The sequence below is a fragment of the Dendropsophus ebraccatus genome, chromosome 5, assembly GCF_027789765.1.
Source record: "Dendropsophus ebraccatus isolate aDenEbr1 chromosome 5, aDenEbr1.pat, whole genome shotgun sequence".
Lineage (NCBI taxonomy): Eukaryota > Metazoa > Chordata > Amphibia > Anura > Hylidae > Dendropsophus > Dendropsophus ebraccatus.
Window position 1 is genome coordinate 63,450,150 of NC_091458.1, and position 13,604 is coordinate 63,463,753.

At 40.9% G+C, this 13,604-nt stretch overlaps 1 protein-coding gene across 6 annotated transcripts in view; it reads left to right on the plus strand.

Moving 5' to 3' along the window:
- Positions 1 to 13,604, plus strand: part of STAC3 (SH3 and cysteine rich domain 3) — a 48,956-nt gene that overhangs the window by 10,676 nt on the left and 24,676 nt on the right. The window contains exons 1-3 of one of the 6 annotated variants that reach the window (XM_069972271.1): positions 284 to 384; positions 9,951 to 10,227; positions 13,119 to 13,216. In XM_069972271.1, the coding sequence (XP_069828372.1) occupies positions 9,969 to 10,227; positions 13,119 to 13,216 (357 nt within the window). In that variant the 5' untranslated portion in view covers positions 284 to 384; positions 9,951 to 9,968. Of the gene's footprint in view, positions 1 to 283; positions 446 to 6,545; positions 6,689 to 8,257; positions 8,521 to 8,782; positions 8,868 to 9,950; positions 10,228 to 13,118; positions 13,217 to 13,604 lie in introns of those variants that run through there. The other 5 variants (XM_069972276.1, XM_069972273.1, XM_069972274.1 and 2 more) reach the window with 5 other exon arrangements.

Genomic DNA, 13,604 nt, shown 5'->3' on the forward strand with positions numbered 1-13,604 from the left:
TTTGGATTTGCTTGAGATGAAATAAAGAAGAAATAATTTGCTTGGAGTCCTGTAGAGGGGAACCACAGCAGGAGCTCCCTCAAAAATAATCCTGACTGGATCCAACTAACTTTATCTCCCTCAGGGAATAATCTACTCTCTGATTGGGCAAAAACAAACTGTAAGGCCTTAACGCTGGCCAGTGATTGGTGAGATAACATGAAGTACCCAGCTTAGGGATTGGTTAGGAGAAATCACCCAATACAACAGTGGCATAGACACATAAAAATACAGTTAGGCAGTTGGACAGTTAACCCTTTGTAAACAATTTCTTTTAGCTGTGCATACAGTACACAAAATACAATGGTAGAAAATAGGAAGTGCAGACAGAAATAGGAAATACAGGTAGAAGTAGGAAATGTAGATAGAGAGCAGATACCCTTCACCCAGAGGGTTCTATATAAAGGTACCTTACTTAACCACACTACACTACCTTAGGTGGGCAAGAACATAGCAGGGGCTACACCCGCTCTGGGACACTGCACCATGCCATGACATGCCTTGTCTTCCGATTGTGGTTCATTTTTCTCTTTATTGATACTGACCTTTGGTTTGTTCCTAGATACTGTCTCTTTCTCACACCTTGGCACCTGTTGGTATTATACTGGTGATGACCCTTGCGTTCCTGACTGCATTATGACAGTATTAGAGTTACAGCCACCAATCCACATCTAATCTGAGGACAGGACCTGGGGATGCTCCTGGAGCAAAGTGCATACCTCATTAAAGGAGTTGTCTGGGGAGCAGAAAATGTATTCTGTCTTCTGCTCTTTGCTGCTTATTTGTGCCAGAGTCCAGCCTGTTTGTGCCATGTGTCCAATTTCATAAGCTTGCTTTGCTTAATGCCTGAGGTACAACTACCTCTAAGGAGCATGCCAGTCCACACAGCAAGATCTGTCTACATTTTAAGTCAGGGGTTTGGAGTGGAAGTTGTCTATCCCAGAACTGCCCTCTGCTGCAACTGTGTCTTGTTTCTGGCTACTAGCCAAGGATGGCTCCTGATGGCTTCCATTGTCGTTGCTTGTGCTCCTTCATGTGTCCCACAGGTGTTGTGTCACAGCAAAAACACTATTCCCCTTCAGTATACTTTACAATTATTCCAAGAAACTGTGTGATTGAGTTCCACCACCATCAAACTGCACGACGGGGAGAACCGATATTTGTTGATGTGTTTGTGTCCTAAGGGAAAGCTTAGCTAGCATACTACTCTGGTCCGTAACAAAAGCCTTAGTGCGGTAACACAACACCTAGCTAGCCCATGAGTAAATAAATATAGCCTTTTAGATTTTGTCATCAACAAGGTAATGTGAACACTGGTAAAACTGTTTTTTGTTTTTTTCTTGCACTTATTTTCCTTAAAGGGGTGGTCTACATGGTCCAGTTACTTAGATCCCATAATAATAAACTAGTCACGGAGTGAAAGAAGCTCTGCATGGTGTCCACTGAAATCAGTTGTCCGTGTAATACAAAAACAGGTTCTCTAAAGGTACACTTAGTAGCCAATCACTGAGCTAGTTAATCAACTTCCAGAATGAGACCCCCATCTCTCCATACAAAACACCATAAAGTGTCACTGTCATTTGGGGAAAAAAAAATTTGACATGTCAAAAGTTTTGATCGGTCCAGGTGTTAGGGCCCTATTCCACAGTAACGATAATCATCCGGATCGGCCCCATTTGGCCCGATTCGGCCGATTATCGTTTGGTGATATAGAGAGAAAGATCAGCCGATGATCGTGTCATCAGCTGATCGTTCATTTAGGGCCAGACCTAAAATCATCGTTCCCCCACCGCGCATCGCTACGGTTGAATAGCGGTGCTTGGCGGGCGACTGTCGATTTGACAGCAGCAGCAGCAGCATACATTACCTGTCCAGGCTTCTCTGCGCTGTCTTCATCCCAGGGTCCCGCGCTCTATCTTCTGAATGGCCGGTCAGCTGATGGAGCGCTCAGCCAATCACAGGCCGGGACCGCCGCGGCCTGTGATTGGCTGAGTGTGGCCTGTCAGCTGACCGGCCATTCAGAAGATAGAGCGCGCGGGACCCTGGGATGAAGACAGCGCGGAGAAACCTGGACAGGTAATGTATTACTGCTGCTGCAAGGACATCGGTAACAATGTCCTTGCAGCCCTTGCTCAACGCTCATCGGGCCGTGGAATAGGCCCAGTAAACGTTTACATCGTTGATTGGCCCGTGGAATAGGACCCTAAGTGTCCAGACCCATACCGAGTGTAGAGAAAATCACACTGCACCATGGTCTGCTTCCTGCTCTGTGTTATTGCCATCAGTCGGGCTCCATACACTTAAACAGACAGCTGGAGCCTGGTTGATCACGTGACAAAGAGCCTGGAGAGGATTACACTTAGCACTGTCTTCTCTCAGGTCAATCTTACGATCAGTACAGGTCTGATCTCTCAGACCTTGACCAATCAAAACTTTTGACATGTCTCTATGACATGTCAAAGGTTTTTCCTAACGACAGTGACACTTTAATAGATTGTTACGTTTCTAAAGTATTTCCACAGGACAGTAATTTAAAGGAATTGTGTGTTTTTAAATAGTTTCCCTATACTGTGGATTGACAATTGTGGACCCTCAGTGAGTTAATGGCACTGTGTAAATGGTGCAGACACAGTACAGCTGTTATCAGCCATCAAACATGGTTTTTAATATCTCTGAGTCTCCTGTTACACAGTCATCCAAAATAGTCTGTCCCTATAATCCTGAGTGGGAGCGGTGTGTAGAGTTAAGCATATCTGTATCTGATTTATCTAGTATATGATTTATAATGGACTTGTTCCATTGTGTATAACGCAATGTCTTTGGGATGGTACATGCATAACTCTGAATATTTTAAGTAAAAAATTTTAAATAAAATATTTTACATTTATGACACATGAAAGTGGAGAAGCTGACAGAGAGGCCACTGGATGCTTTAATAATATGCAAGTGAAAAAAGAAAAGAAACGGAATATCCAAAGTATCTTACTTTGATCAGCCACAAGTATAAGCACCACACACAGAAATACACATGGCATGTGATCAATGAGGTTATTATTGGATGTCTAAGGAACGTTTTACCATGCTGAATGCACTTGGGTACAAAAATCCTCAAGATTCGCTGCTGACAGCTCCCTTTGCCATTGACAACCAATGATGCACCACCAGATGTGCTCTATAGGGGACAAGTCTGGAGACGCTGCAGAGAAATGGCCGTACCATTGGTACCATGATCAACTCAATGTAACACCAGACAGTTACTGTCCCTTGAATGAAGGCTCGAGAGTTCCAGTGACTGTACACTGTGCCACCCCACATCATAACCTGGTGAGCAGGATCAGCGGGGCAATCCCTTATGAAGGCCTCCCAGTGGCATGACCTAAACGTGCTACAATAGCTTGCAGCGTCCCTGGATTTCTCTCCTTTTCTCCCATCGAGCACATGTTGGACGACACAGGTCAGCAGTTGCAAAGAGAGTTGCCAGAAGTAGATCTTGATGATTTGCCTGGCCAAGTGCATTAAGTGTGGCAGAACATTCCTCAGACAATCATTGTTAATTTCATTGATAGCTTGGTCCTCGTACTAGAGACTCAATAAATCAAGATGTTTTGAATATTTTGTTTTAATTTTTTATTAGTTGCATATCACAAACTATGTCTATCAATCTTGTGATTTTCAAAACGTCATGACTTTTCCTTCTTAGTAGAGATGGGCCAATTTACTTTACAAATTAAGTGAATAGCTTTGTTTGCTCTTTAGTCGGAGAGCAACTGGGAGAAGTTTCCCAGGACTGGATCCAGCTTTTCCAGGCACCTGGGGTGAAGCGTCAGGGAGATCAAAGGCCAAATGCCGAGCAAACAAAGCCCTTTGCTTTGCTTGTAATGTAAATTCGCTCATCTCTACTTCTTAGCTTTGCTATTTTAATGTTGTGGAGGAATGTATGCAAGCTATACTATTGTGGTAGTAGTAGTAGTAGTATATGCTACTATAATAATTATTATTTATATTGCTTTTAGTTTGTGATCATTATGTAAATTGGGTGGGGGTACCTCATTTGCTGTCTTGTGACAATAAAAGCTGTCAAGGGGCAAGATATATTAAGCTGCATGTGAACTGTCAGTTCTTTATGTTGATGTGTGGGATCTAAGCAACTTTGAAAAAGACCAGTTGTAACGGGTAGGAAAATTAGAGAACTAAGTTGGAGCATCACTAAAATGGTAGGTATTGTGGAGTATTCCTGGCTTACAGTGCTTAAACATGCCAAATGAGGTTCAAGGACTGACAACTGATGAACTATTGACAATGCCATGGGCTCTTTATTATATTTATTGTCAATGGCAACTGCCAGAGATTTGAACAGATTTTCATAGGTAATAGTTATAATAATTACATTTCAAGATCTTTACTATGTCTATGTCTTTCCCTTTTTTGGATGGTGTCTTTTTTTTTTTTTATTAATTTGTAAGCGTTAAAAGGGTTGTCCAGAGAGCAGAAGATGGCTAAAGTCTTCTGCTTACCAGAGCTAAAACTCCCCCCCTCCCATATCTGTACAAAGTTTCTGCAATATCTGAGACACTAAGCAGCTATTTGACATTGCGTGCGGGCCATTTTTGTGGACTATTTTATTACCTTTAGTCATATGTAAATGAGGTTTTAACTGTCCCTTTTGTCTTTGATATTTTAACTTTTTTTTGTCCTTGTTCAGCTCAGGCCTATAATGTGCCTTCCTTGTTTTCTTTCTTTCTGACTGCTTTCCTGCATATATATATATCCCTGTAAATGTGCTTCATTGTATCATATAGCCATATAATCATTTCTTATTCTTAACTAACAATTTGTCAGCAAATCAGTAATGGATATTGTTACTGTTTGTCCCCTAGTGCACTGTTTCAGAAATATTTTGTTAAGCAATCTAGCTGTCATTTTCCAAAGAAATCTTCTTATAACTACAGCTTGTGGGTTCATTGGAGGACAGGTATGAAGATGTTGAGAGCACAGATTCTAAGAATTTAAGTGCCAGCAAATATGATACATCTAGGGCAAGCATAAGGGTCCGTACGTATAACAAATATATGCATATGCATGCACCCTTTGCCGCTACACTCAAAGTTCTTTTGAGGTCACTTTACAACCTGGAGAGGCATCATTCACTGGCACTTTCTTACATGTATTTGTTATTACACAGCTGCAGAAAAAAATGAAAAAGACATCCATAAGTATTAAAGATACCCTAATTCCTAGTCATTTTTTTAATTTACATTGCTGTTGTAACAATGTGTGGCATGGGGGGATGGAACATGAGGACCCATACAATGTTTTAGAGATCTAGTGGATTTGGGGTGGTGAGATGGCATACTAACAGAATACAGCATGCACACAGCTACTATTATGTGCCTGGATTCCCACTTCCACTGTCTTCCCACTGTCTGTTCTATGGAGAGGGGAGGGGGAAGGAGGGATATTAGTCACAGCAGAGAACAAAGGATTACACAGCAGGAAGCCCTGAAAGCCCCTATTCAGAGGTCAGAGAGGTCAGTACTGACGTCAGAGGAGATAGCCTGGTGATGTCGCTGTAAATTAACTCTTTGTTGTCCTGATTTGGTGTCTAATCTCCCTCCACCCCTCCCCTCTCCATAGAGAACACTGAAGACAGAGGGGAGAGCTTCAAACTGCTTTCTCATAATAAAAATGCATTTTTCAGCTGATAAACCCAATTACAAAGTTTCTTAAAATCACCTGTACTATTGATTTCTGCAAAAAATAATTAAAAAATAAATAAATAATAAACAACTGGTACACTTTAAATGTCATTTCATGATATAATATCACTTGAGTATGAACATTTTAAGTTTTCCATAAATTTCACCCACAAGCCATACATCCCCATAATTTTGTAGTTAGTATATTTTCCAAGTGCTGGCAGTGTGAGATCAGAGGCCTGAAGTCAGGTGATTGTTAAAATGTTGGTTGCTTATGGTGTGTTTACACAGGAAGATTTATCTGTCAGATTTTTGAAGCCAAAGCCAGGAACAGACCATAAACAGGGAACGGGTCATAAAGGAAAGACTGAGATTTCTCCCTTTTTCAGATCCATTCTGGGGTTTGGCTTCCAAAATCTGTCAGATAAATCTGCCTGTGTAAACGCACCATTATTTGAATCAATAAAGGGTGACATCTACCTGTTTGGGCCAGTGTTTATACCCTGAACAAATTTGGCCTAGACTAGACTCCACTAAATTGGGATGGAGAGTAGATGGTTCCTGAAGGTAGACGTACCCTTTAAATATAGCTCTTCAGTTACTGTTATCTCATTCTGTTATTTGCAGCAGGGAGACTGACTAAAGCCAAATTCCCTTCAACCTAGGAGCATTAAGTGATCTGCTGACTGCTGTACAACTCAACCATTTAAATATAGCAGTGCTAGTAGTTAAATTAGACCAATGTCAACAATTATGTAATATGTTCATCATATGCTCTCCCTGGCCCTCCCCAGTTACTCACTAGAACAATCTACTCAGCACCTTGTCCGGCATCTAGGTCCCTTTCATCTCCGTCAGCCTTTGATGGTGGACTATGTAGCTGGGCTGAGTGGACATGATTGCTATGCATATTACAGCCAAGAAAGAAAAACAAAGTTGTAGTCATGAAGAAGGTAATTCTTTTTTTTACTGACATTTGATATCTTTTGTTTGGGCTTTGGCAAGAATCACATGTGGTTTTATGGTCCATATTTGTTCAGTGTCTGTAACTCATTATAGAGAAAACCAGGAGTGGAACCGAGATAACAGAAAAACTTTAATGGAAAAATTTTAACTTTTTTGGTGCTTCGGACCCACTTTTGGTTTCGACAAAAATTCTGTTTAAATACAAACCAAAATATTAAGTGTGAACCCAGTCTTATTTTTCAGATAGTGAAAAGCAGCAAAAGATTATGAAGCCAGTTAAGAGTTTTCTAATCAACTGTATTCAGATGTGTGGAAATGTTTTTCATTTGCAGAAAATTATTGCAAAAAACAACAGTAGTTAGTTGTATGTGGAATGGGATGATACCTTGATGCTCTTCTATGCATTAATTCTATCAACCGTGAACTATTTGCTCTCAGCTATAATACTATGGAAGTTGACATTTTTAAATGTCATTGAGATTGTGGAATATTTTTTTGTAAATCTTGCTATTTCTACACTGGACTTTGTATGCCACTGTGCTATTTTTATATTTTTTGCATTGCTGCATTAAAGTGTTTTTCTTTAATGAGGTATTCTCACAGTATGCGGAGAATAGGGCAGAGCTACGATGGGGCAGAAGGGGGACCCTAAAATTTCTGCTGAAGGAAGATGCAGGCCATGCATGCGCTGCACAGCTCCATTTATTCTTTATGTAACCCCACCAATCTCTAAAATGAACCTGGAAAAACTTGATTATGTGCTTCTATTCCTGGTCTCACTGCAGAAGGCATGCTCTATAGACTTATAATGGAGCACATCTCCTTCAGTGAGGTGCAGGTTGCAGCAAGTTGGCAATGGAAGCAAGTGCATAACCATGTGTTTCTCCATTACAGATGGATGGGATTCCTAACACCCTGACCAATCAAAATCTTTATAGAGAGGGCACATATAGTAGCCGTGTCCCTCACAGTAGGTTGGCAAAAATAAAAGAACATTTGGGAGGTTAAATGCTTGTACATGGGAGCAATGTTTCACTCCCATTGCAAAGCACATGCTTGCATTTTTTTATGTACACTGTCCTCTATAATGATGGGGATATTTGGATCAGAAGATCCTTCAGGAGGAAGCTTAGTAATTAGCATTGTGTTAAACATGGTGGAGTAAATGTTCACACATTACATATGGTCAACATGTAGCACAACTATTTCCTGTTACCTGAAATAGTATTTACTATGTGCACATCTGTATGAACCTTTTATTCATGCTGATAATAACATCCTTTCTTATGTCCTACAGTTTTACTATGAGAAAAAAAAGTTCACATTTATGAGCTGTTTGGTCTATTATTAGTTATATCTTGTCAATTCATGATTTCTATGAACCGCTTTTTGCACTATGGGGGAGAGTTATCAAACATGGTGTAAAGTAGAATTGTCTTAGTTGCCCCTAGCAACCAATCAGATTCCACCTTTCATTCCCCACAGATTCTGTGAAAAATGAAAGGTGGAATCTGATTGGTTGCTGGGGGCAACTGAGCCTATTTCACTTTACACCAGTTTGATAAATCTCCCCCTGTGTGTGTAGAAGACTCTTAGCATCTTCTGATCTGCCCTGATGGATGAATGAGTTTGTACTTTGCACATTGTCACCTGGATCCCGGCCAATCAAAATGTTTAACAGTGACACTTTATGAAATTGTGGCTAAAGTTTTACAGAGCTGGTACTCTCTTACCAGTACAATGTATGCACACACTGAGATGTCTCCAACAAATCTGTTCTAATCGGATGAAGTGATACAACTCTCCTGAAATGCATAATGTAAGCAATCCACAGTTGTAGATAGCTATTGAATCCACATTTCATTACTTGTATCCCTTTAGAATATGTGTGAAAAGAAATAATAATTAAATAATAATAATAATAATTATAATAACGATTTGATAACTTTTAATCGCTAAAAGTAAACGGCTAAAATGGCTAAAAAGATTATGGCAAATAGCAAGATTTCTACATGTTTTATAAGGAATAGTTTAGTTTCATAAAAATCTGAAGAGTCACTTATTTATACACAGAAGCCCATAATAATAGTAAGGTAAAGAAGAAGCATCATTGTGTGGTGAGGAGTGAGCAGCTGGGGCAGTAAATAGCTGGAGCAGTTGCTTGAGGTGTGTAAATGTTTTATTGTATCCTGAGTGGGATCAGGTCCATGGTTGTGATGTACATGGATTCGCTGATGTACAATAACATACATCCGGGATCATGTTCCTTGTTTACAGATAGATCTCCTTTCCTTCAGAGGAAGTTTTTCTACTTATTTTTTCTGTCTTAATTAATCGCCTGTAATGTTCTGAGGCAACATAAAAGGGACTTAAATAGAGATCTATCTTCATATCCTTGTATATAAGCTCATTCAATCCTGTGTATCAAAGGTTGTAACAAGTTTGTACTTCCTGACATGAAATTTCCTCCCAGCATGAACACTTATATGTGAGATGTCCTGGTTATGAAAACGTTTGGCCACAGGTATATCTGACTCCCAGAAGGACATTTGGCACATGCAGTTCAGAGGCACAAATAGGGTTTAATGCTCACCTCCCATGACTAATAAACTAGTTAGTTTACTTATGACAAAAACAGTATAAGTGTTGCTCTGTTTGCCTACTAGGATTAGAAAAGACAAAGTATTAATCTAGTATCTAGTAATATATCACTATAATCTTATTTATTAAGAACACTTAAAGGGGTACTCTGGAGAAAAACTACTATTTTCAAGTCAATTAGAAAGTTACACAGATTGGTAAATTACCTCTGTTTAAAAATCTCAAGCTTTCAAGTACTTAGCAGCTACTGTATATCCTGCAGGAAGTGGTATAGTCTTTTAAGTCTGACACAATGCTCTCTGCTGCCACTTCTGTTCATGAAAGGAACTGTCCAAAGCAGGAGAAGTTTTTGATGGGATTTGCTACTGTTCTGGGCAACTCCTGTCATGGACAGAGGTGGAGAGCACCATTTTAGTAAAAAAAACAAAACTTCCTACAGGGCATACAGCATCTAATTTTTTAAGAGTTGCAATCTACAAATCTGTATAACTTTGTGACACCAGTTGATTTGAAAACAATTTTTCCACCGAGTACCCCTTTAAGATTGCCTCAATTGTCAGCAAGTATTGTTATATAATACCTTTGGACTTAGAAATCACATACCGTTTTCTCTACTGTATCTAAGTGTTCTCTAAATTTTCCATTTAGGTTCGAAGGTTAAAGGAAATGTTCAAAAAGAAGAAAAAGGAAGAAGAAAGTGAACCCCAGACCCCAAGTCCAGACAATCAGCCAAATGGTGATATCCAAAACTCAGGTCCAATCATTTATTATATCTATGAATCTGAAGAAGAGGAAGAGGATGATGACAAGAAAGATGAACCCCCTCCAGAGCCTCCCCAGCCTGTCAATGATAAGCCCCATAAATTCAAGGATCACTATCTGAAGAAGCCGAAGTTCTGTGATGTGTGCGCTAGAATGATAGTTTGTGAGTTATCCTTAAGGCTTTTTCAGGTTCACAAATGTTATATTCAGCTATATACATATAACTAGTGTTGCTGTCAACACAAAAAAAAATGCAGCTCAAAAGTTTCTTTATATTTTCTTTAAATTTTATTTGGGTTTGAAAGATTTTTTTTCACATACGCTATGAACGATTTATTCATGTAGGACTTTCGTATATATGAGAAGAAAGAAAAAAAAGAAACAAAAAAAGTTAATGATCACATGGGGTCTCACTCCTCGGACCTACTGTGTATCCAGAGATACCGCTGGGGGGAGTACGCACAACTCGATGGCCAGCAGAACATCTGACCCGTTTGCTCCGTAGACTATAATAAAGTCAATGAGTTGGATTTGATAGCCGGAGTGATGTGTGCTGCCACGTGCTCTCCCCAAATCTAACTCAGGTTCTCAGATGTCACAAGTTTCTGCAAATAACAGTAACACTTTAAGGGTCTTAAAGGGAATCTGTCACCAGATTTATGCAACCCTGATTGCCACACGTGATGAAGCCAATGATCAGCAAATGCTCATTTGTCTTTGAGATCATGCTCATTTATGGTGGGGCTTGCACTGCCCTGCGAGGAGAGGGAGATTTATAATACAGGCTGCATTGATGAACAGAGAAAGAAAGCAGGGAAAAGGGGAAAGATCACACACAGACAATATCAGTATCTATGGCACACCCAGGTAATCACAGCCAGGCAATCACAAACATGCAACATCAGTATCTATGCTACACCCAGGCATCACACACAGGCAACATCAGTATCTATGGCACACACAGGCAATCACACACAGGCAATATCAGTATCTATGGCACACCCAGGTAATCACAGCCAGGCAATCACAAACATGCAACATCAGTATCTATGACACACACAGGCAACTAAACATAGGCAATCACACACAGACAACATCAGTATCTATGGCACACACAGGTAATCACGCACAGGCAATCACAAACATGCATCATCAGTATCTATGGCACACACAGGCAATCACACACAGGCAATATCAGTATCTATGGCACACCCAGGTAATCACAGCCAGGCAATCACAAACATGCAACATCAGTATCTATGGCACACACAGGCAACTAAACATAGGCAATCACACACAGACAACATCAGTATCTATGGCACACACAGGTAATCACGCACAGGCAATCACAAACATGCATCATCAGTATCTATGGCACACCCAGGCAATCATACATAGGCAACATCAGTATCTATGGCACACACAGCCAGGCACACACACACACAACATTTGTATCTATGGCACACAGGTAATCACACACAAACAACATCAGTATCTATGGCACAAACAGACAACATCAGTATCTATGGCACACAGGTAATCACACACAAACAACATCAGTATCTATTGCACACACAGACAGGCACACACAGACATCATCAGTATCTATGGCACACACAGACAGGCACGAACAGACAACATCAGAATCTATGACACACACAGGCAATCGCACACAGACAACATCAGTATCTATGACACACACAGGCAATCGCACACAGACAACATCAGTATCTATGACACACACAGGCAGACACATACACACAGACAACATTAGTGTCTATGGCACACCCAGGAATTATAAGTATCCATGGCACAGGCACCATGGAAGGAGAAAGCACAAAAATAAAACTGTACTTTTAAAGGCAACAGTATGCTGGATATGCAGGACCAAAGAAGTCAAAATGGTCCACCTGTTTACTGCACCCTTGGCTTGACAATCATATACTGTATATATATATATATGTTTAAAACGGAAACTGGAAAGCTGCACATCCCATCTATGTCTGTATATGATTTGATCAAGCCATAATAGCCCCGTGTACCAACGTGCAGGTCCTCTGGTTCACACGGAACTCTATGCTAACACCACACCGTGTCGGTCAGTGACCACCACCCCTGCAAAGCGTGCACGTGCAGGGAAGGGGGGGGCCATGGAATGGCCCTGCAACCCTCATGTCACAGGACCAGACCCAAAAAGCCCCACCAGAACCCGGCCAGCACCACCGGCGGGGGAGGCTGCCCCCAAACGACACAAGTAGGGATATGGTATCACACTTACCACTGCTGCACTCACAGAGTGGGGAAGACATAAGGTACTGATATGTGAGCACAGGCATAGGCGGTCACTGACCATCCTGGTGTGGAGTTAGCGTAGGGACCCGTGCGAACCAGAGGACCTGCACGTTGGTACATGGGGCTATTATGGCTTGATCAAATCATATACAGACACTCTGGTGTTGATTTTTAATATAGGCCAAGCAGCATTAGCATCAGCCATAGATGGGATGTGCAGTCGTTCCTTTCTCTCCAGTTTCCATACATATATGTTTTCCCAGATATCGTTGTGCCCTGATATCTGACTAGGTTTACCTAGTATTGCTGCCTGCCCATGCAAATGATTGAGCATATTGTCCCTGGTCATAAAATGCTCTTTTCCATAATAGCATTTCCTGTTGTCCATGGCTCTATACTAATGTTGCCAGATACTACTTTTCTAGTCTATAGTATATAGTTTTCTATAGCAGCCAAACTAGTGGGGCTTTATGTTACCCTTTGCTGCCTGTGGTTAATGTAAATGAAAGAGCAGAGGCAATGTAATGTTAGAGCAAACTCAGTTACTTGTTGGCTTACAGATCCACTGGAGCCACTGAGTAATTCTGTCTGAGCATGTGTTTACTGAATGAATTCTCAGATGTGCAACTAAAGTAGAGACAAATCTTACCCAGAATGTGGGAAGTGTTCCGTTCCAGGGTACACATTTATAGAAACCATGTAGAACAAAACTATTAACTACAATGTATCAACTTGTATTATTTGCTTTTATTTTGCTTGTAGTAAACAACAAATTTGGACTGAGATGCAAAAACTGCAAGACTAACATTCATCACCATTGTCAATCCTACGTGGAGTTCCAGAAATGTTTCGGGAAAATAGTAAGTTCTATAGGTTTTTGACATAGTCCTGTTTTTGCATTGCTCACCTGATACCAATATAACTAACCTGTTAAGACTAATCATATCCAGGTTATTTGATTACTTTTACTGCTTTGCAATTACCATCTGGAGTATGGGCGGGTTCACACTACGGAATTCTCGCGGACAATGTCCGCGGAATTCCGTCAGCTGTCCACCCGCACGGGAACGCACTTTTCCGCCGGCTCCATAGACACCATTCTATGGGCCGGCGTATTCCGCGATGAAGTGACATAACACTTCTTTCAGCGTATAGCGGAATACGCCGGCCCATAGAATGGTGTCTATGGGGCCAGCAGAAAGGCGCCCAGATGTGCGGGCGGACAGCTGACGGAATTCCGCGGACATT